This window comes from Sorex fumeus, unplaced genomic scaffold (assembly GCF_029834395.1).
Source record: "Sorex fumeus unplaced genomic scaffold, SorFum_2.1 ptg000006l, whole genome shotgun sequence".
Taxonomy (NCBI): Eukaryota; Metazoa; Chordata; class Mammalia; order Eulipotyphla; family Soricidae; genus Sorex; species Sorex fumeus.
Genome location: NW_026606063.1, coordinates 66,619,356 through 66,643,725, shown reverse-complemented (window position 1 = coordinate 66,643,725; position 24,370 = coordinate 66,619,356). Strand labels below are relative to the sequence as shown.

At 42.2% G+C, this 24,370-nt stretch overlaps 1 protein-coding gene across 1 annotated transcript in view; it reads left to right on the top strand.

The window, feature by feature from the left end:
• Positions 1-22,982, top strand: part of IL1R2 (interleukin 1 receptor type 2) — a 37,306-nt gene extending 14,324 nt beyond the window's left edge. Inside the window, exons 2-9 of the mRNA XM_056127703.1 lie at positions 2,286-2,413; positions 3,033-3,297; positions 8,490-8,670; positions 12,174-12,348; positions 17,217-17,279; positions 19,394-19,529; positions 21,249-21,391; positions 22,626-22,982. Coding sequence (XP_055983678.1) covers positions 2,286-2,413; positions 3,033-3,297; positions 8,490-8,670; positions 12,174-12,348; positions 17,217-17,279; positions 19,394-19,529; positions 21,249-21,391; positions 22,626-22,807 — 1,273 coding nt within the window. The 3' untranslated portion in view covers positions 22,808-22,982. The remainder of the gene's footprint in view (positions 1-2,285; positions 2,414-3,032; positions 3,298-8,489; positions 8,671-12,173; positions 12,349-17,216; positions 17,280-19,393; positions 19,530-21,248; positions 21,392-22,625) is intronic.
• Positions 22,983-24,370: the final 1,388 nt, after the last annotated feature.

The following is a 24,370-nucleotide window of genomic DNA, read 5'->3' as shown; positions in this document are numbered from 1 at the left end:
ACATCCTTACTAGAGAACTAGTGTGTTTGGCTGGGTTTTGACTAGATTCTTTGTAGACATGATAAGTAAATGCACGTCCAAAGATGACAAAGAAACTTGATCAGTATGGATATGATCTTTATGCCAGCCAAATGACCTGATGACCTGAATGTTTGAGCTAGAAATAAAGCTACAGGAAATGTGTGTGGTCCAGAAATATGTCAAAGGTAGGACCACATAAGGCAGGAGGAGTCTGAGTGAGAATGCCTGGGGCAGACACCAGCTAAGGGGATGATTCCAGGCCCTTCACTGCCTCCTCCCCTTCCCATCCCTGGAGAGGGCTTTTACAGGGCTATGCTGACCCCTTACTTCCTAAGGATCATGGACTGATGAGGAAAGATTTTCAGAAATTTCTCAGTTTTCCCGCCTTGCTCTGGCCATATAAGAACTATATTCCATAATATTGCCCTGGAAACATGGGACACTGAAAATTTCTTCATAAAGATCGGGAGGGGTTGAGATATGGATTTTGAAAAAATATGTATTCATTTACTGCTCCCACCCTTCTGGGAAAGTTTCAATCATAAGTATTTCCTAGAACATTCTAGAACTGGGCCTATGTCCTCAAGTCTGCCATCACTCACAGGAAGCCAGACAAACAGGAGTGACCATCTGTTTGATCTAATTGCTCTCATTCCTAACCTCCAGGTGTATTTTTGAAGCACCTCCTACTAGAGGTGGGAATATTTCCCCACCTGACTGATAGCAGGTTTGGCCACATGATTTTCTCTAGCCAATGGAATGTGGGCAGACACGAGTGAACTAGTTCTGAACAAGATCTTGAGTATCTTTACACATATTACTAGTAGTTCTACCATCCCATGAGATCATCTCCCAGGAAGCATGTGCTGGTACAAGGAGGAGAAACACATGGCACAGAATTAAACCCTACCAGAAGTTTGGAGCTGAGGCTAACCCAGCCCCATCTGCAGCACCAACCTCTCTCTGACCCAGACACCTGTGAGCGAGATCAAATAACTTTTTTTCAATGCTATTTAGTTTGGGGATGGTTTATTTGTTATGCAGCGTCATTGTGGCAGTGCTATATATAACAGATCGTTGCAATGTGGTGTGAAAACTAGGGTGAGATATAGAAGTCTCTGATATTCCTCCTGGGAAGGGTGGGGATCAGGGATGCTTCATGATCTTGTTTATGTTACTCACATTTGGGGCTTTCCCCCCCCTTTTTTCCCCTCATGTTTCTAGATCAGGATTTCTTAAACTTTTCTCTCTTGATCCTTTGCATCTAAGAAAGGCAACGCAGGTTAGCACTGTCAGAAGTACCCTTGATTCATGTTGTGGTTTATTTTGTGTTGAGTTTTGCTTGTTGTCTGTTTAGAAATATTTTATAATTGCCATTTTTTGTGACCCTCACAACTTGTATGGAGTTGTGCTCCACAGTTTAAGAAACTGGTCTCTAAATCTGGGTTAAAAATATACAAAATCCTTCAGTTTATGTCAGAAATATCTCTAAGAGTTAATCCATTTGGATTGTAGGAAATGTTCTCCGACAAGCAAAATGTGAGGAATTGTTAATTTCTATGACTCATTCCCTCAGTTACTCAACAAACAGGAGTTGAGGGTATAACTGTGATTAAAATAAAATGGGATCCTTGTGAATCTTAGCTTCACTCTGCAAGAAAGAAGCATAGTAGATGACGAGTGCACAAAGCAGTAAAGGAAAATGTGGAGCACAGGAGTCAAAGGGTGGTCCTACTGGCAGACCATGGAAACCATTGTCAGATTGATGTTCCAGCAGAGACCGAAAAGAGACCGAAAAGAATGGTGGCACAGTGGTGGCCTTAGTTGAAGAGAATCTCCCTCCAGTGACTCTGAAAAATCAAAATTGGTCCTGCTACCACCCAGTATGAGCTGTTAGTCTGTTTCTGGAGCAATGTCCTGTTAAATGACTTACAATAAACCTGGAGAACTCTGATCAAGTGGGGACCAGGGTAGCAAAATAAGGAAGTGACCACGGTACCACAGATACTCTCCTTCATCATCCCAGAACTCTCAGAAGACACCAGGGTAGAAACTCAGGTCTTTTGAGAGGTTTTGGAAGTACACCAGGGGGTTGGTGTCAGGCAAGTACAGTGAACAGAACTTTCTGGAGCAAAAATATTTAATCTTCCTGTTAAAAAATATCTAAATAAAAAAATGTCCATCATCAGGTGATGTATTTAGCACCTCAAAAGGCCCACACTTGGGCGTCTGTGGCTCCTAGTGACCCTCTGCCCTTTCTCTAGGCTACAGGATATCAGACCCAAGATCTCTCCTTCCTGTGTCCCACAGAAAGTATTAGGAACAATGTTCATTCTCCTTGTGTGGATTACAACTGTTTCTCCCCTTGTCATTCTGCCAGAGGAACCCACAGGTAAGAAGTGAAAATTTCAGCCACAAAGAGTTTGCTTGCATCTTCTCTGGGGAAAGTAATGATTTATTTAGTGAGGCATTGTTGTCATCAAAAAGAAAGAGATGGATATTCATATCTTGACAAAATCTACACATGCTTCCTCTTGCTTATGCTCTCTGTTGCTTGCTCCGGGCATCTGTCATCCTAACTGAAAGGCGATAACCCAAAAGGCAAGGTTAAAAGTCTTAATAGATTTTGATTTTAATAGATTTGCCTAATTTGGCTACACAGTAGGTCAGAACTACATTCTGCTTCCATATGAAATTAGCTAGGATCTACTTATAATGAAGAAAAATCAACAAAGTGAAAAACATGGTTAAATTTTTAATTTATTTTTATTTTCTGATTGCCATGTGAAGTTGATCTCACATTCCTTACCAAATATAAACTGGAGTTGTTAGTAGCTTTCAGTTTGATTGTGGGTTTTGAAATCCTTTCAACAAAAGGGCCAAATGGGCCCCAAGGTTCAGCCACTTTAGTTGAGGCCCTCTGCATCCCCAGAGAAGACCATCAAAGGTAGGTTTTAAGATGTAGGCATGTTTTAGACCTGAAGTCTGATTTTTATTTCTCTGTCCTTCAGTGGCTCAAAAAAAGTGTCAATTTAGTGGCAAACATTTCAAAGGATACTTCAAGGTGGAAGGGGAGCCTGTGATCTTGAGGTGCCCCCAGGTGAAAAGTTGGCTGTGGCCCTCCATGCCACCCAATGTCAACTTGATGTGGCATAGAAATGATTCTGCTCAACTGGTTCCTGTGGGAGAAGATGCCCGTGTCCACGTAAAGGATGCTGCTCTCTGGTTCCTGCCTGTCAGGCAGGGGGACTCTGGCACCTACATCTGCACACTAAGGTAAGTCCCTCAGAGGAAAGGGAGTGTGTAGCTCCTTTCAAAGATACAGTTCCTTGGTTCTTCAGTGATCACCTGTGTGGGGGTGAAAACCCTCTTCTCAGTTTCTGAAGCACCATCCCCACCTGAGACATCATTATGGTTTCGTCTCCTGCTTTTGATTTTTGCTCATATGCGTCTCTGTTTTCCTTGAGAGGACATCCAGAGTTACTTGATGCCATGCTCTCTCTTTGCTATTACTTTTCCTCCTCTAACACACACATGTCCCATGAGGATGTAACAACCAAGATGACAGGGACTGATCTATTTTGATGACTGCTGAATCCAAGAAATAGAGAAAAGAAAACACAAAGGATATTGTAGATCTGGATGAAGGTTTAGGAACCAGTGAATGCAAAGGCTATTTGTGCTAGGGAGAGAATCGGGTTCACTTGCAAAGTTCTCCCAGGTGGTGGGTGGTGGAACTGGGTCTGGAGCCCAAAGCTCCTGATACATGGTCTAGTCTAGTCCTCACTATCTGTTAACACTTCTTATCATGGTAACATAAAGAAGAGTGAAATTTGCCATTTTCACATTTTGAATTTTTAGCACAGCAGTAGGGCGTTTGCCTTGCGTGCAGCCAGCTTGGCTGAGCCGGGTTCGATTCCTCCGCCCCTCTCGGAGAGCCCTGCAAGCTACCGAGAGTATCTCACCCGCATGGCAAAGCCCTGCAAGCTACCCGTAACGTATTCAATATGCCAAACACAGTAACAACAAGTCTCAAAATGGAGACGTTACTGGACCCGCTCGAGCAAATTGATGAACAATGGGAGGACAGCGACAGTCAAACATTAATATATATATATATAATGTATAAATTTCAGGTACATGGTATTATGCATTTTGAATATTATGAAAAATGCTGCTGCAAATACATCTATTTGTGCCTCTACTTTTATTTCTTTTGGGTAGATGTGTAGAAGTAGAATCACTGAATTGTATGAAAATTCTGCAATTAATTTGTTTGACGAATAGTTACACTATTTTTCAAAGTGGCTGCACCAGTTTGCATTCCTACCAACAAAATGCAAAGGTTTCAATTTCTTTTATCTTCTGCAGTAACTGTTGACCTTTCTTGTAACTACTTATTTCCTCCCTCCCTGCCTTCCTTTTTCCTTTCTTCCTTCCTTTCTTTTCTCTCTCTTTCTCTCCTTCCTTCCTTCCTTCCTTCCTTCCTTCCTTCCTTCCTTCCTTCTTTCCTTCCTTCCTTTTATTCCTTTCCTTCTTTCTCTCTTTCTTTCCTTTTCCCTTTTATTCTTCCATCCTAATGCTATTGGTATATTATTGTAGCCTTGACTTCATTTTCCTAATGGCTAGTGATGTTGAACATCATTCCATATCCTTGTATTGGTCATTTGTGTATCTTGTTTGAGAAAATGTCTATTCAGTTCTTTATCTTTAAAGTTACATTGTTGTTTTTGAGTTGTAGTAACTTTTTTGTATATTCTGGGTATCAATGTCTTACCAGATAAATGAGATGCATGCATTTTTCTGCTATTCCTTGGATTGCTTTTCAACTATTTATAGTACCCTTTTATGTACAAATATTAAACTAGTTTTGATAATGTTTAATACTCTTTTTTTTTCTTTTTGGGTCACACCTGGCGATGCTCAGGATACTCTTGGCTCTGAAGTCAGGAATTACTCCTGGCAGTGCTTGGGGAACCATATAGGATGCCGGGAATTGAACTCGGGTTGCCACGTGCAAGGCAAACGCCCTACCCACTGTGCTATTGCCCCAGCTCCAATGTTTAATATTTTTACCTTGATGTCTGTGCTTTGGATACTATAGTAAAAAAGAAATAAACAAAACAAAAGAAAAAAAAGCATTGCCATACCTAATGTCATGAAGCTTTTCCCCTGTTTTCTTCTAAGATTTTTTCACATTTTTTAAATCGTTTTAGCTTTTGTGTTTAGGTATTTGACTCATTTTGAGTTAAATTAAGGACCCAGCTTTATTCCTTTTAATGTGGTTACCCAGTTTTCCTGACAGCATTTTTTGAAAATATTTCTTTTCTTGTCTAGGCATATCTTCCTGCTTCTTGAGGGAATGTAGTCCTAGCAACATTAAGAATAATAAGAATTATATGTCTTTTTAATTAATTCTCTTTTTAAAGGATTAGGAAGAATCTGATTAAGAAATCATGTTCCTAAACTTCTTTCAGTTGCTGCCTCTCTTTTTCCTCAAAATGCCACTCACTACTCTACCAGTCAGCTTCAGTGTCTGTCCAGAGTTTATAAAATTGTTTGAGTTAGGGAGAATCTATGAGGTCTGGAGCGATAGCACAGTGGGTAGGGCATTTGTCTTGCATGGGGCCGACATGGGTTCGATTCCTCTGCCCCTCTCTGAGAGCTTGGCAAGCTACTGAGAGTATCTTGCCTGCACGGCAAAGCCTGGCAAGCTACCTGTGATGTATACCATATGCCAAAACAAAAACAGTAACAATAAGTCTCAGAATTTGTTGTGAGATGTTACTGGTACATGCTCAAGCAAATAGATGAACAATGGGAGAACAGTACTACAGTGCTACAGGGAGAATCTATAGCTAGAGATATTTACCTTTGCTAATAAAACCAAGGAAAATAACATTCTTACAACTCGGACAATTTTAGCTCCAGACCTAAATATTTTGTGTACGTGTGTGTGTATGTGTATGTGTATTTTGTTTCAGTTCTATCAATGGACTCTACTGAACTAGCATCTTATTTCCAAGGAAATGCAGATACCTGATATTAAAAGTTATGAATGCACAGTTCTTATTTCTGTCATTTTTATTGCTGTAACATTATGTAGGTTTCATATGTATGCATCATTATATATCGCATCTGTAAGACTACATTAATTCACTGCTAGAAGTTTAATTCCATTATTCATTAATTGTCCTTTTCAACCCAATTTATTTCATTTTTTCTTCTTCTCTGTTCACTCTCCTATAAACAAATTGTTTTGGAAGATTCTGTAAAATCAAGCATGAAAAGTATGGGGAACTGTAGCTGGTCAGTATACATATGGAGATGTACTTTATTTCTCAAAAGAAAGTACTTGTTGATTTTTAAAGTGATAATGCACAGAAATCAGATAGACAAAAACTAAGTCATTTTTTTCAAGTTTTCTTTTATGCCTCATGAAAAATCATGAATATCCTGTTTTTTCTTCTTTTCTTATAGAAAGAAATCTTAAAATGAGGTGACATTAGAAATTTCAGTGTGGACTGAGTTTGTGCAGCATCATTTCAGAGATTCTTTGACTGATCTTTAAAATTGTGTTTCTTGTAGAGTGAGACTAGCAGTTTCCCTAAGGCTCTTGGCATTAACAGTCAGAAGGCATGAAATTACCCTGCATTTCTGATTTTTGTAATTTTTGAGATCTAGAACCCACATTGCTTTTCTATCTATCAGAACGGTTAGGGTTATGCTGCTGCATCAAACATCTCCCAAATTTCAGTGATTTGCAACAACAAAATCTTTCTTATCACATGATCAATAAACTGAGGATGGTCTGGCCCTCAGGGCTCAGAGAGAAAAAATAAAACATCTCTCTTGCTGTTGATCTCTGGACTAAAAGGAAATCTCCACGGGGTCCTTTGTGGCTACTAAAACTGGTGCTAAGTGAGGAACACACCATTTATGTCTAAAAAGAGTCTTAGAACTGCGTTAATCCACAGTGGAACAGGACACGAGTCTCACTGTGTGTTCAAAAAAGAGGAAAGTAGATCAATTTGGTGACACATATGGCTCCTACCCCTCTTCTGTGGGGATACCGCAAGACATGGGGAAAGAAGTGTGATTCCCACCCCTCCTTCAGACTTCATGAAGTGCAAGGGAAAATTACCCGGCCAACACTGGAGCAGCTTTGTACCTCTAATCATGTCTGTAAGTTCCTAGCTATATGGATTTCCAACCTTGGCTAAACCTCTAAGTAGCTATTCAACCATAAGAAGTCACTTAATTTTTGCATGCCTAATCTTCCACATCTAGAAATGGTCAGCATGTTAATAATCAGGGAATTAACAGAATTTTGCAGACACCTAGTTGCTTGTTGGAAGCTGCTCCTCATCACTGCAAGCTTGTTTTGGGATGATTGTGTTCAGGGCTCTGCTATTCCCTAGACATGGCCTTGTTTCTATTGCTTCAACTTGCAGTGAGATCATGCATATTTCAAAGCGATAGTTTTGCATCCTGGTGCCCCAAATATTTTCCATCTTCTTTTTTTCAACCAGATATGAATTAGTACATAAATGTTGCTTTTATATATTCAAACTAACTCCTTTTATTTCAGACAGTCTTCTATCACATTTCTTTTACACATTTCCCCCCCCCCCCCCTTCTCATTTTGTTCCTTCGTTGCAAGTAGATTATTTTACATTTTGTTGTGCAAGGTCTTTTCTTCCTGCCTTAAGCACCTAGGATTACACATTCTTTTCTTAGTTGAGGTTCTGTGTTTATTAGGTTCTCAGGAACTTAATGGATAATTGTATTTTAATGTTTTTATACTTAATAATTTTACTCTCTATTCTCTATCATTCCCTCTAATTATTTCATGTTTCTAGAAATGTTTCACCTCTGCCTTTCCCCCAAGTCTAGTTCTTTGACAGAATTACAAAATTAACATCATAGCTAGACTCATACCTTCCTATGCTAACAAATATGCAGACTTACAGGGGTGCTGCCTCTCATGCAGTAAAGCAAAAATCCCCTTATAGGTTTTATACTATCATATATATATATATATATATGTATATATATATACATCTGAAATAAAAATTTGGTGAATAAATGAGTCCCAAGACAAGGGAAGGGAATCTTTGTGGCATAGAAGTGGTGTCTTTTAGGAAACAGTCTTCCCATTTGGATAAGTTTTCTTGACCTGGAAACTGAGCTGAAGTATGTGGGACTATGCTTCAGGATCCTACACCCTGGGGGGAGATTTTTGAAGTGCCCCTTGATGGTGTTGAAATCAGTTTGTGGAGGACACACTGGGAAAATTCCTCACCATTTCTATACAAGTACCTTGTAGTGCTATTTTTGTTCGTTAAAAATGGTAAAGTAAGCCAGCACATCTCAAAAAAGAGCAGGAAGCAGAATTTTCCGAGTTGGGGATGTTATTCTTCATTTTATTTTGATTGACTTTTACTCTGTCTTGCCATCCAAATCAGAAATGCCTCTCACTGTGACGAGATGTCCGTGGAATTGAAGGTGTTTGAGAAGACAGAAGCTTCCCTGCCTTTCATATCATACCGGCAGATTCTCAGGTTGTCAACCTCAGGACTACTGGTCTGCCCTGAGCTCAGTGACTTCACCCATGACAAAACCGACTTGAAGATTCAGTGGTACAAGGTACACTTGCAACTTCAGTGAAATGTGCTTTACTGGCCTTAGGAAAGACATGAAATGTTAATTTTTAAGGATTAACATTTTTTTAACAAAATTAATTAATTTTGTGATTTGTGAATTTTGAAGGATAAACCATTTACTTTCATATTTAAAGATTTTTTTGGGTTTGTTTTTGGGTCACACCTGGTTTTACTCCTGGTTCTATGCTCGTGGACCACTACTGGGTATCCTAAGGGAACCACAGTGTGTGCTAGGGACAGAACCTCTTTTGGCCACATGCAAGGCAGGCACTCTACCCACTGTATTATCGCCCCAAGCATTCATATTTCAGTTTTTTAAAAGATAAGTCATTTTTTTAAAAAAGGACTATGATGCTGATGCTATAGGACTTTGGGAGTGTCTTCAGAATAGTTACTTGAGAAGACTTGTAAAAGACTTACTTGTAAAATAAGTAACACTTGAAGAAATGAGGTGTTTTTTGTCTATAAAGTATAAAGTGAAAGGAACCACCTGTTTAAGATTTTTCTACAAACATTAACAAAATTTTCTTTAGCACAGGCAAATACACTTTTGGCTACAGGAGCAGGTGGAGGCTCCATTTCTTCCCTCACCTGGCTGGATAAATACCTCCATCAGTACACCTGTGTAGGCCAGGTGTAGGTGGGTCACAGCCAGGGGCAAACTCTGTGGCCACCTGGCTTTTCAGAGCTTGCCAACCAAGAAGAAATTATACTTTCTTGAGTGGAAAGAGAAAAAATTAAAAGATGTTTTATGACATGTAAAAATGGCATAAAACCCAAATATCCAAATCCTTAAGTAGTTTAACTGGGTTGTGGATGAATGAGCTATTTCTCTGCTTGCACACAATCTCACAGAAAGTTGTCAAGAGCCTGGGGATGGTTGTGGGGGTTCTATAGTCTTGAAATAGCAACTCTGTGCCACTGTGCAGAGAACAACCAACAGTCAGAGTCCAGTCAGGGATCTGTATCACTGTATCACTGTCTTCCCGTTCATCGATTTTCTCAAGCGGGTCCAGTAACGTCTCCATTGTGAGACTTTTGTTGTTACTGTATTTGGCATATTGAATACGTCACGGGTAGCTTGCCAGGCTCTGCCGTGCGGGCCAGTCAGGGATCAAAGATGTGATTTAAGGACTGGAGCACATGCTGAGTATCTGGGATCCTTATGTGGTCCCAAGAGAAGCTTCTGAACATCACTGGGTGTACCACCAACACCAAAAAGAAAAGGAAAGAAAATGTGTAGTTGCTTGATCATGGTCGAAAGGAGTCTGTCAATCAAAAATAGGTTAATCTACCACCCCCCATCCTCCCCATCCCCCCCTGCCTCTGTGGCAAGGGGGTGGGAGGGATACTGGGATCCGTGGTGGTAGGAAATGGGCACTGGTGGAGGGATGGGTATTTGATCATTGTATAATTGAAACCCAAGCACAAAAATTTGTAATTCTACAGCTGTACCTCATGAAGTCTCACTAATAAAAATTTTTTAAAAAAGTAAGTTAAGAGGAGGCCAGAGCCATAGTACAGTGGGTAGGGTGCTTGCCTTGTGTATGGCTGACCCAGGTTCAGTCCTGGCACCCTATATGATCCCCTGAGTTCCTCCGGAGTGATCCCTGAGCACAGAGCCAGGAGTAAACCCTGAGCATCACTGGGTATGGCTCCAAAACAAACAAACAAAAAAGTAGATTAAGATTCAAGCAAAGTCCTAATTTTGGCAACCTCAGACAAACCTTTATGAAATGAAAAGAAGTATTTAGGCAATTGGGGGCTTATGTTTTTGTCCCTGGGGAGTTACCTAATAAATATTTCAGTTCTGGCTGAACTCCATTTCCTAAACCTCTTCTTCAGTCTTTTCTTTTTTGAAACTCAGATTAAAAGCTTCCCAAATGACAAAAAAAATAGGTTAACCTGTTGACTGGTACTATAACGCAAGAAAAGATAAGGTATCAACTTATTATAAAGACTTTAATGAGTTTCTAAAAGTAGAAAAAAGTACCCAGCTCCTCTGTACTCATCTGCTCTTAATACAATCATCTCCTTTGGGTCTCAGGGAGAGTGGAAGGATGGCAGCAGGAGGTTTTGCCCATGGAGAGAAGATGAGAGGCTTTGAAGTTGAACCACCTGGGGCCAGAGTACAGTCCCTGAGCTGATGCGTTATGCAGCTCCAGGCAAGTTGTTCCCCTTGCAGTGGGTTTTCTCTGCCTGCTGGTAAAGCTGCCTGGAGTTGTTTGGAGATGTCATGGGTATTGTGGTTGGAGCTCTTGAAACAGCGTTTGACATCTACACGGTGCTTGATCAAGAAAACAGACTAGAGGTGTTTAATAATAGTTGTTCCTTTTTTAAGGGAATCACTGAGCAAGCGGGGAGTATAAGTTTGTTTTAACTCCCTGACAGTGACTCAGTCAAAAGCAGGGGTTTGAAATTATTCTGGTGAGGTGGGACTCTGATTTTACAGATGAGGCCAGTGAGATGGAAATGTAAGTGACTTGCCCAGCACTCTTAGCTACTGGATGGTGAACCAAGAACGTGGACCCAGGCGGCCAGGCCAGAACCATGATACTCACAGGCGCCTCACAACTTGCAGGCCTGGGGCCCACTGTTGTCTTGAGTCCTGCTGCTTGTTTCCACTACTTGATACCACACATTAGCAACAGTTAAATCTCTCGTAACTAAGTAAATAATAACACTTGCTGAGTCACACTACTAACCATTTCCAGTTATCTCTATGTTCCCGTTCAGAGTGAGATTTTAAAATGGCCTGAGGTTGTATTTGACGATTATGAGCTTTGAATCACCATGGTTTGGAAGGAGGTGCTTCTGAGAACATTTTGTGCTTATTGGGGTGTTTTCTTCAATCTCAGCCTCTTCTCTCTTATTGGCCAGCTTGCTCTTGAGAGTGGTTCTGCAGAATCCACGTTCCTTTATGTGCATAGAAAAAGTATGACTTCATTTTCATACTTAGTTTTATTTTCCTTGCATCTTTTCCCCTCAACCTCTAAGATAACAGTTCTTCTCTGGGTGTGTCCTGAAACTTAGATGATAAACAAACTTGTGTATGCTTGTGTTTTGAATAACCTACTTTGGCAAAGAGGAGTTCCTTATTTCTCTTCCCACAGTGCTCAACAAACGTTCTTTAAACACTGTGGTTAAACACACCCAGCAATTAAAAAAATTTTTTTAATGTTAACAAATTTCTTCTCTCAAAACAGAGTTCAAGTCACCAGAAGGTAACTTAGGTGGTGTCTCATATGCTTAGCTTGTGAAATCCTGGGCTCAACTTCTGGTACCAAATGGTACATCACCAGGGGTGCGCCCCACAAAAATGTCATAAATCAATTAAACAAAAAGAAAGCATATTCAAAGTACCCATTAAGGCAAATATTTTGTTACAAATTCAACATAGTAATAAATGGTGCTACTCATAGCTTTTGATGTGCAAATTCATTTTCAGTGTAACTTTAAATAGACAAAATAAAATCTTACCCCAAGGGTTCTGTCCTTTTGGATGAAGACAACAAGAAGTTTGTAAATGTGAGAGGAACCACTCGCTTACTCGTGCTTAATGTGTCTGCGGAGGATGCGGGCTATTATACCTGTGGGATGGCATTTATTCACCGAGGTGTTCACTACAACATCACCAGGATTATCAAGCTGCGTGTCAATAGTGAGTGTCTGCTTGCTGTCCTCTCCATCCAACAAGCATGCAAAAAGTCAAATTACCACTCCCTTAGAATTCCTTGAATTCCTTTTGTATGAAGCAAAAACAGATGGATCAGCTCTTTTAAAGACAGGTTAATAAGATAGGTAAGTAAGTGGTACTTGAAAACAGGGAGTTAGTTATTAGTAGGAGGTACACGTTGTGGAAGATACCATGGTTGAGGCTAAAACATGCCAGTAGAGGGAGCCAAATGGAGATTCCCTGGAGAGGTCCCTTTGTTTTGATTTCGTTTTTCCTTTTTTATTGATTCACCCTGAGAAACACAGTTACAAAGCTGTTCACGATTGGATGTCAATCATACCATGTTCTAACACCCATCACTTTAGCAGTGTACACTTCCCACCAATAATGTTCCCAATTTCCATTCCACCCCACCCTCTAAGTACCCCACAGACTGCCTCTATGGCACCGCTCTCTCTCTCTCTCTCTCTCTCTCTCTCTCTCTCTGCCTCTCTGTCTCTGTCTCTTTCTCTGTCTCTCTCTCTTCATTTAGGCATTGTGGTTTTCAATAGAGGTACTGAAAAGTCATCACACTTTATGCATATCACTTTACCCTTTTTCAGCACTCAGTTCTTGTCCAGAGTGATCACTTCCAACCACCATTGTCATAGTGGGCCCTTCTCTGTCCTAACTGCACTTCCACCCCCCAGCCCCACTTGTGGTCAGCTTCCAACTATGGACCAGTCCTCCTGGCCCTTATTTCTACAGTCCTTGGGTATTAGTTTCATATGTCTGTCCCTCTCCCTCTCACTCATTTCACTCAGCCTGATTGACTCCATGTGGAGAGGTCCCTTCCAAGAATCCAGCTGGTAAGTCCTGCCCAGCACAGCTGTCCTGGCTCTGTCTGTCATACTAAGGAACTGTCTTTTTTTTTAAAGGTGTTTCAGCTAGAGAGCACTGTGGGAACTGCCCTTTTAGGCCCTTTCCAAGATGTGTCTAGTTGCCTTTGAAACCAATATTTCAAATAGTGAGTGCATATACATTGGTTTAAATGAGTTCTATTTCAAAATAATGTAGAGCATTGATCAGTATTTCAAGCATGTCAACTATACTTTAGCCCTACATGAGGCTCAGTGCAAGCGTTAAACTCAGTCTTTAAGCTCAGGATACTTTTCTGGAAAATGTGACATTCTTTTTATAGACTAAATAATGTAATGGAGACTTCAAGAGCCTCAGAAATTTTATATATTATGTCAAGGCTTAGAAAATTATCTTTTCTCACAGAGTATCCAGAGATTTAGTTTTCTTGCAGGGAAAACCGTCTCTCCTGGCTGAATGCACATTTATTATATGTGTGTATATTTTTCCAGTCATACCTAAATTCAGACCAAACAGCTTCTTGTTTCCCCACAGGGAATGAGATAATCCTGGGTATCTGATGGAGCTTGCAGTTTCCTTTTCTGCGTTGCCACGTGGGAACACTAGGGGGCGGGCAGCTCGCATAGCAGATGGTGCTCACATTTTCTGGGACATCCCTGTGGTGCTCAGCAGCTCCTGGTGGACACATAGGTGTGGCATTCAGAGTGTATAAACCCCGGGGCAGCCAGGGAAGCCTCGGCAGCTCTCCCCCTCGCCACCCAGGTTCGGGTGGACTTTGGGAGGCTCCCCCAGCCGGGGGGCCCGGGTCATGGGGCAGATGGAGGAGGAAAAGAGGGCCAAGCCAGTTGATTGGTCAGTTGCCATTTATTCCACTCTCCCCAAGAGCCTGCTTAAGTCTCTCTGAGCTTCCCATTCTAGTCTCACACTGCCCCTCTTCCCTGTCTCTTCCTGTCTCTTCCGCATATCTCTGCACTCCATCTTGCAGCCTGGGCTCTCTGTCTCCAAGTGCCTGTGTATTCTTCTGCATCCTTCTCACTCTGTCCCCCTTGCTAGTCTCTCCGTGCTCCATCTTGCTGCCCTGTACTCTCTCTCATCTCACCCACAACTCCTGTCTCTCTCCTACTCTAGTCTCTCCCAGCTCTAGCCCTCTGGGCCCATGCTACAACCTGTCTGGTAGCGAAATCAACATAAGAAAGCCCTTCCTGACTACAAGTCAGGCTCAAGGGTGGAAACACAACCTACTGGGTATTCCAAAGCCCTTCCTGCCTGCCCACAGGGCAAAATACCTCTTAAGGTGTTTTTCTCCTTTCCTCAATCCAATAACTCAATCAACATCTTAATATTGTTATTTTTGTATGGACACAGTAAGAGATACATGGAGGCTCTTAGTGCAGCTCTCCTGGGAACATCTTGCCACAGACTCAGACTACAGTGCTCAGGCCAGATTAATCACTCCAAACCTTAGCAAGGTCTGAATCTAGTTATTACTTTTTGGATCATGACAGCATTTGTCCATGACCAAGCTCTTAACTTAGAGTTAAGCAATATGACACTTTGGCCAGGCCCATTTCGATGCCAGGGTAGCACATAGCTCACTGCTTGCCCTGTTTCATTCATTCCCTCATCGGGACCCTGCCTTTGGGGGTGCTAGAAAATAAGCACAGCTGAGGCTTAGGTCGGGGGAAAAAAAGATGCCCAGGAGGAAAATATCATTTAGAGTTAATTATAACTCCCATGTTACAAAAGCATAGCATTTACTGTCTTCTTGTGTCCATACAAAAAGACATTGCTCTGAATTAACTATGCAAAGGGCTTAAGGAGAAGAGAAAAAACAATATTTACAAGTTAACAGAGCACAAAGAAAAAAGTTGAAAATAAACACAGAGAAATAGGAGCACTGCGATGGGAGTAACCCAATAAACCTAAGCTTCCTGCGGCAAGGCAGAAAAGACAAACCAATGACATCCTACATCAGAGCATTCATGTATTATTACTCACATACCATCCATATTGAGCTCACTCTATAATACACAAGAACGGTTCTGGGCATGCAACCATAGAATCACCCTGGATACTTGCTGGCAATTGAGATCCAGGCTCCGTGGTGGAGCTCCTTAGTTATGGGAGTCTGTACTCTGTGCTGGATAAGCCCCCTGGTCCAGTGAAAGTGTAGAACCCCATGGATTTCAGTTGGGAGCCTCCTGCACTATGCACCACTCTGCTCCTGAGGCCACCCTGTGACCGCAGGAGAAGTAAGGGCTGTAGGTCACTGCAAGAGGCATTTGTCCATGGGCTGTACCACCAACCATGCCAAACTGCCAGCGTTCTGTTCACCACAGGTCATGGTTTAGTGGCATTCATGTAAAGTTGTTTCCCACCCCTGCAACTCCCCAGTGGGTTCAAAACAAGGCACTATACATGCATTCAGGCATTACACATGGGTGGCACAGACTTATTTTAGGGTGTTTATTTTCTGAAGTGGTTTCTTTGTCTGTGGCAGATCTTTGGGAAGGTGGTGATGGAGTGGAGGGGTTTCTGGGCATGTATACTTCAGGGTCATTGGAAATACGGAGTATCTCACTGACTAGTTCCAGATTTCATCTGTTAGGCAACATCTGCAACAAACACCCTAGGGGAGCTCAGAGAGCTGTTCCCAGGGGCAGATTTTTTTCCCACAAATTTCTCTCTCTCTCTCTCTCTCTCTCTCTCTCTCTCTCCTTCCCTCCCTTCTTCCCTCCCTCCTTCCTTCCCTCCCCCTTCCTTCATTCTTCCTTCTCTCCCTCCCTCCCTCCCTCCCTCCCTCCCCTCCCTCCCTTCCTTCCTTCCTTCCTTCCTTCCTTCCTTCCTTCCTTCCTTCCTTTCTTTTTCTTTCTTTCACCATGAGATACATAGTTACAAAGTTGTTCATGATTGGGTTTCAGTCACACATTGCTCCAACACCTATCACTTAACCACTGTACATGCCCCACGACCAATGTCCCCAGTTTCCCTCCTGCCACTGACCCCCTCCCCCTCCCAAGCCTGCCTCTATGACAGATACTTTTCTCTATCTTTCCTTTTGGGCATTATGGTTTGCAATACAGGCACTGAAAGGTTATTATGCATGTTATGTGCCTTTACCTCCCTTCAGCACTCAGTTCTTGTCCAGATGTCCAGAGTGGTAATTTCCGGCTATGTTTGTCATTGTGGTCTCTTCTCTATCCTACCTGCCCTCCCTTCCTCATCTTGACTTGTAAAAACAATAAGGGCATTCCTCAAAAAGCTAGAAATTGAGCTTCTATAGGACCCAGCAATACCACTACTGGGAATATAACCTGGAGGCCCAAAAGTACAACACAGAAAAGTCACCTGCACTTCTTGTAGCCTATTCCAATAGCCAGAATCTAGAAATAACTCTAGTGCCCGCAACAGAATTTTATAGACTGAAAAGGGCCCAGAAAGCAGGAAAGAGAAGAGTTGACTGTTTCAGGCGTGGTCACCTTCCTCCCAGGGCGGAGGGTTTCTAAAGGGCAGGACTCAGCCCCGATGCCCCATCAGCTGGGACCATGCAAGGTTCATCTCTGGAAGAGGGGGAGACCAAAGATGAATTAGAAATTCAGTTGCAGCTCATAGATGTGGCATCTGACTTCAGTAAACTCATTTTGGGCTTGCAGTCTTTTTCTTAAGTCTGGTAAAAATTAGCCCGTGAATATAACCTATTATAAAAATTCCCTCAAGAAGTCCCGGACTGGAAGGGTTAATTTTTTAGCACAAGGCAAAGAGCATCTGGAATGCATGTGCAGTGTAGTTGCTGCCAGTAATCTCTCTGCTGGGAAAAGCTTTGGCTGAAGATGCTCAGTTTTGTCAAGAGCCAGTTTCCTTTGGCAGACAAAGGCCTAAGAATTTCATTATGTAAAGAGAACCCAGTTAATTAGCTGAGTAATGGAACTGGAACCTCAGCTAGAAGTGAAAGCTTTCCTCATTAACTCTTTGCTCTTTGTTCCTCTCTTCTCCAGAAAGGCTAGAGGAGACGATTCCTGTGATTGTTTCTCCCCACCAGACCATACTGACTTCACTGGGTAAGACCTGCAAGGAGGTTCATGCAATGGATGGGGATTGTCCACTCCAAAACTCTGCCCTGGACCCTGTGTTTCTCACCTCCACCCCCTGCCTGCAGTGTGCCTGCTTGGAGCCCTAGACCACAGGGGAGAGGCCGAAATAGCATTGATATTCCCTTTGTCAACTGTTACAAATAGCATCGCGGTGAGATAACCACATCACTATAAAAGTCCCAACTACAGAAACCCAAAGCAAAACCTAAGTTTTCTGGAAACACTTACTCCCAGGAAGGACACATGTATCCCCCCATTCCAGCTGGCCCCTGTCCTATATTTAAATGTATTTAAAAGAATCAGGACTTTCACAAACCTCCTCAGACACTCAGCGTTTCCCAAAATCTCCATTTGTTCAGCGACGCTGGACCCACTACTGGTCTGTCAGAGACAGTTTCTTCTTTTTCCTTTTCTTTTCTAAATTTTTTTTGGATGCACTCTCTAAACAGTACTCAGGAGGCTGGGACTTCCTGAATATTCTCAGGCAGCCCCGTGTGAGCTTCACAATGCCTCTTATACCTGTGGTGCTGGAAATTCCAGGGCTATTTAGACAGTAAAGGCCCTCCAACTGATCATCGATTTGCTCGAGCGGGCCCAGTAACGTCTCCATTGGAGACTTTGTTGTTACTGTGTCTGGCATATCGAATACTCTCGGTAGCTTGCCGGGCTCTCCGAGAGGGGCGGAGGAATCGAACTCGGGTCGGCCATGTTGGCTGCGTGCAAGGCAAACGCCCTACCGCTGTGCTATTGCTCCAGTGATAGTGCTTTGGGACCATATGCCATCAGTGCTTTGGGACCATATGCCATCAGGAAGCGGAAATCCGTGCATGAGCTTTAGACCCTGCCCCATCACCAGGGCCTGAGTTTTGTACCTTGCTGCCGTGAGAGCTGGTGACTGGTTTAGAGACTTGACAAAACCTTGCCAGCATGCTCCATCTTTGATCATGTGGCAGAGGCTGTTAGGAACGTGCTTCCTTCCTGTGATTCCTGCTCCTGATGATGCCTTCCAGGCTGTAGGGAGCTCCTGTTTCTTTATTTTTTTCCAGAAGGAATGGTTGAGGATCACAGAGGAATCAAAGGGTCACACAGATTCTGGGGTTTTAACGTGTGTGTGTGTGTGTGTGTGTGTGTGTGTATGGCTGCTTCCAGATGACAATACTTTAGGTTCCAAGGGTGTGAAAGGAGGAAGAAGAGTGGACATTCTGCATCTGACTTGGGGTCACAGCACAGAGAGAAAGATATAGGTGCGATATTTGTTTGGTGCTTATTCCTTCCTGGCTGACAGTAAAAAGTCAAATAAACTGAGATATAGTAAAGTGGGAAAGATGCTTGCCTTACAGGGTTTAATCTCTGGCACCCCATATTGTCCCTTGAGCTCAGAGCCAGAAGTGAGCCCTGAGCACAGCAGGTTGTATCCCCACCCCACCCCCACCCGTCAGTAGAGCAGATAGGACATTCGCCTTTCACACGGCCAATAGCCAATCCGAGTTGATCCCCAGAACCCCTTATGGTCCCCTGAGCACTTGTGGGTGTGACCTCTCAAAAAAACAACAAAACAAATACCAAGAAACAAAGTTTAACATAATTGGGGAGGGGGCTCCAGTATGGTAGTACTGTAGCACTATCCTCCTGTTGTTGATCGATTTGCCCGAGCGGGCACCAGTAACTTCTCCATTGTGAGACTTGTTGTTACTGTTTTTCGCATATCAAATACGTTACGGGTAGCTTGTCAGGCTTTGCCGTGTGAGCGGGATACTCTCGGTAGCTTGCCAGGCTACTAGAATAAATGAAGCCCAAGGAAGCAGTTGTTGAATTGAGAGTGTCCTGGAGAAGCTGAGTGGTCTTGAAGAGAGTTTGTTCAGGGTTTTCCTCTGCCAGCTGAGGGAACTGGAGATCCTTGGACTGTGTTCCGGTTCTCCTTCAAAGGAATTGTCCCGGGGAACTAGGTTTCTATCTCCAGTAAGGAGTGTTTGAGAAGTTCAGGCAAGGCCATTGATAGGCTGACTGATGGAGATGTGAGTTGGGGGTCCCTGAGTTCTCAGGCTGGGTTCTGATGGCCAATTATCTGTGTCCTGTACTAGGTTCCAAACTGACGATCCCATGTAAGGTGTTTCTTGGGTCTGGTGACCAGTCAACCACCATGCTGTTGTGGATGGCCAACAATACCAACATAGAGACGGCCTACCCAGGGCACCGCATCACCCAGGGCCAACGCCAGTAAGTGGGAGAAGTTCTGCCAGCTTCGAGCTATTTCTGACTCTTCTCTAGAGACAATGTCATATTGAACCTAACAATAGAATACACAGACCACGCTCAAGATCATGTGTTTAAAATCTGTTCAGAATTAAAAACATGGAGTTGTTGCTGACCATTCTATTATTACTGAGAATTATATTAGTTGCATTGGAACTGATGAGTTGATATTTAGTATTGCATTTCATGAATGCATTCATCTCTGATTTTTGTAGATTTCTTTTTCTTTTCCACACTCGGTGGTGTTCATGGCTTACTTTTGGCTCTGTGCTAGGGGATCACTCATGCAGGTGCTTGGGGCGGGGGGCGATATGTGACAGCATGATCGAACTCAGGTTGGCTGCAAGTAAGGCCTTACCCTCTGTACTACCTCTCAGACCAGGATTTTTATAGTTTTCAACAAATAAGTTGGAGCAAATGCGTTTCTCCATTCTGCTAACTGAACAAGGAAGTATTTTTTTTTGTTTTTGAAATTTCAGATGAAAATTTTAGCCTCACAGTTAGAGAGACTCCCACGGAGGAGATGTCTCAGGGATTTGTGCATGGCACAGTTGCTGATGGAGGTTAATATTAAAAAATAAATAAATGCTTTTCACATAAATATTTGCCTCAGAACAATGTTTTCTTACTCTCAAAGTGGGACATCCAGAACTTATATATAGGAAATAATTGTGGATAAGGAAGGGAGAATGTCATTCCATGCTCCAGATTATGAAGTACTTTTTTAAAATTACAATTTAGTACTTCAAAATAGCCTAAATATTTGTTTGCCAAAGTTTGGAATTTGTTTGAAAGGCCCATAAAGAATTCTTTCTGGATGCAATTTAGTTGCATGAATGTTTTGTGTGGTTTCAGGATTGTTTGCTGCTAACTCCTTGTTGAAACTTGGCTTCCACCAACCATTTACTTAACGGAGCCAATGTCTGCCCCATAGAGAAAATTCTGTTTAGTGTTTTCACCTCAAAAGATGTTCATTTACACAGGGAGACAGCAGTGAGCTGTCATCAGACTCCTATCACATTATAGAAGACAGATTTGCCAATGAGAACGATTTCCCTCTTTCTTAACTCGATTTCCAGAAGTGATATTTGCAGCAAAGATAGCAGAAGAGAGACTGCTGAGAATCGAGTCCTGGAAACTCCCCACTCTTCATATCTGCAAATGATTAATTGGAGATACAATTGTGTTTTCCAAAACTAGACATTTCTATTCCACACAAGGGCTCTTTTGTTCATCAAGGACTTTAAAATATTTTCCTCATTATCTAAATGAAGCTAGTTCATGACGTCTTGTGACTAGAGTCCTACTATGGCATCCAACATTTTCAGTGTTGTTCCTATAACAGCAACATATCAAAAAGTCTCTAAAATGAATAAACTATGTTGGACAGGCCTCCGAAGAACTAAAAATATTATCATTTTGGGGGGCAAGGCACACCCAGCAGTACTCAGGGATCATTACTGTTGAGGTGTGGGAGACAATATGGGATGCCAGGGATCAAACTAGGTCAGCTATGTGTAAAGGATATGTGCCCTTCCTACTGTACTATCTCTCTGACTCCAGACTATGAACCTTAAAATCAAATTAAGCACAATGGGCACTACTGAGAATGTCTGGGTATCTACATTTTAAAATCAAGCTTGTATTTAATGCATCATGTTTAAGTAAAATTTTCTCACTCAGGGAATATACAGAAAATAATGAAAACTACATTGAAGTGCCACTCATTTTTGACCCAGTCAAAAGAGAGGATCTGAACATGGATTTCAAATGTGTTGTCTCCAATACACTGGGTTTTCAGACGCTACGTACCACAGTTAAAGAAGGTATGTCATTTGGGAACAATAAAGGGAAATAAAATGTTCACTGTTCTTTGGTTGCTAGACAAAGTTACTCATTGTCCTGATGATTAAGTGGAAAGTCCCTTGCATTTCTTGCTAATGAAAGAAAAAAAGTCTCTTGATTTTGTTATTGTTGTTGTTTACAAGCAAAGGAGGACTTGGAGAGATGACAGTCAGGTAAGAATTGAAAGAACAACCGACTTTTTGAAGAAAGATGAAAAGATTCCTTGATAAATGCTTTAAAATGTGTGTCCTCACCATGATGGATCAACAGGGTCATTTACCCACACTATGTCTCCTGGGGCAGGTGGAACCCTCTCTCCTGAAGTCAAGAAGTTCATTCTTCATGAGCTGGGAGTTGGTGTTTAGGACAGCTTTGGGTTCAAAACTATCAGTCAGCAGGAAATGAAAAGAAAGCTTAAGCCAAATCAACAGGTGTCATTTAAGGACATTTGATAAAGGAAAAAGGAAATACTCGTCTTATCAGTGGGACCATACCAAGGCTTCTCAGCGTGGAGTGCTGAGCAGGAAGGGAGAGGTGGTCAGTGTGTTAGCTGACACCCTAATAGCAGCAGAAAAGTCGGATTCATTCCAGAGGGACCCCATCATGCCCTGTGTAGCTGCAGGGAAGGAATAAACATGGATGACCACCTATCTCTCCTTTCCTGGGAGGGCAACTGCAGAAAGCTGGAATTGGGTAGATCAGGGCAGAGAGTGACAACCCAACCCAACTCATCTGTTCTCTAACTGTTCTCTGTGCTCCACCAGAGTTTCTCACTTGAGCCACTTGCTGGCAACAGAAATGTATCTATGTCTGCTCAGATTATCTTAAGGTAAAGGCTTACTCTGGGAACCATTACTCAAAGACATTCCGGGCTTTCATATAATTTTTCTGCCAGAACAGATGGTGGCTGGCAACAGACTGGGAAGTGGAGAATCCCATGGAAAGTGAACTTCAATACTAAATCACAGACACTTGCCTATATGCAGTTTTGTTTCTCAGCACTAACAAGTTTTTACCACCTATCTGTTGCCTGAATGTTAGCATTCTCAAATGTCCTTGGTCCTGGTACAAGGGATACACTGTCTGGAATTCCAGATACATTGATTAGGAAGTGCCAAGTCCTGTTCACCTCTTCTCTGTTAAATATGCACTGGACTGTCCTACTGGGCATTGAGAGAATACTCAATTCCTGATGTGATTCTCTTCTTCCCACAGCTACCACATTCTCCTGGGGGATTGCCCTGGCCCCGCTGTCGCTGGTCTTTTTGGTTCTGCTGGGGATATGGATGCACAGACGGTATAAACACAAAATTGGAAAAACATACTGTTCAAACTTGTTAAACCCTCGCCATCAAGATTTTCAATGCCACCCAACTAAAATAAAGGAAATAAAGTAGTTTAAATGTTAGCTATACCATTTTATACAGAAATGCCTGACTGTTTTTATTCTCGGGGAACACCCAGCGATGTTTAGGGTTACTCCTGGCATTTAGAGTGCTCAGGTTGATCATGTGTAAGACGAGTGCCCTACCAGATGTACTTTATCTCTCCAAGCCCCTGTGCCTGGATTTTTGAAGGAGCTATTCTCTTCCTTAGTTGACCAACAAGCTGCAGTTGATCATAATTATAGTGCATTTGTGGTAAATGACAGGAATGTGTATATAGATATATATATATAATGTTCACTAATCCCACCACCAGTTTCAACTCCCCATACTAGTGTCCCCAGATTCCCTCTCCCACCTCAACCTGGCACCTTGACATTATAAAGTTTGGTTGTTGTAGTTTGGATCTCATGTTTTTATTGTTGTTGACTCTGTGATTTGGGTATAGAGCTATATTACTCGCCCACATTACTAATGTTCCCTTGACTTCTGCTCCTCTCTTACTTCCCTTCATCATCTTCTTACTTCTTCCCTTGATTTCTTTCTTGTGCTGAAGGACAGAAATATGAATGACCACTCTAAAACTGAACAAAAGGAGCAAGTGTGATGTATGGAAAAGAGAGTAACTGTGCTATTTGTGATCAATCTAGAAGAATGAGCAACCCGAAAGCCCCAGAAAAGAGTTGTTGAATACATTGAAATGATTTTGAACTTCATTCATTTGTCCAACAAGAGTATATTGGAAGCCTCTTTGTCTGTACTTTATGGAAGTTATTCCAATCACAAAGAATTGTCCTAGATAAAAAAAAGGGTTAGGACATAATTTACCATTTAGGAAGGCAGAATTTTATTTTGATACTAGAAAGAATGAAATGCTAAAGAAGCAGTAGGATTGTTAATTTTTTTAAAAGCGTGATTCAAAAAATAGCAATTGAGAGCCACATACCATAGAGAAGCCTCAAGACCCTATCCCAGGCTGTCTCCTCTGGGACAACCCAGAGGGGCCAGGTGAGTTCCACTCCCTGCCTCAACAAAGCCCTGATAGCCACTCCCCACCCAGAACTCAATTACCACCATAGTCATGGCCGATTTCTCCACAGACTCACATGAGCCTCATCCATGAACGAAATTGCTGAGAAACCCAAGTATGCAGGACTTGTGACCAAAATTTTAGGCTCACATGGAGTCAAGAATGGGTGACCTCCCCTCATCTTCCTGTGCTTTCAGTAGTCTGGCAGTCATGCCCAAGAACCACCTCTGGTGTCATTTAAGCTGGGTAACAGCCATGATCCAGAAACTCATAAATAAATCTCTTAGAAGAGAGCAACACAGAGACAAGTCCTAGAGATTCCTCCAGACCCTGCAGCAGGTTGTCTCATCTGAGGCCTCCCAGACAGGGGCAGGTGAGTTTCCCTCCCAGCGTTCTCAACAGAAACCTGGCAGCCCAAAACTTCCAGAACTCAATCACTGCCTCTGTATAACCATATTTAAAATTTTAGAATTCCTGGAGCAAATGTGGCTGTGCGACATCTCATACTTTACACTATTGATGTACCAAGAGTAGCACACCACATT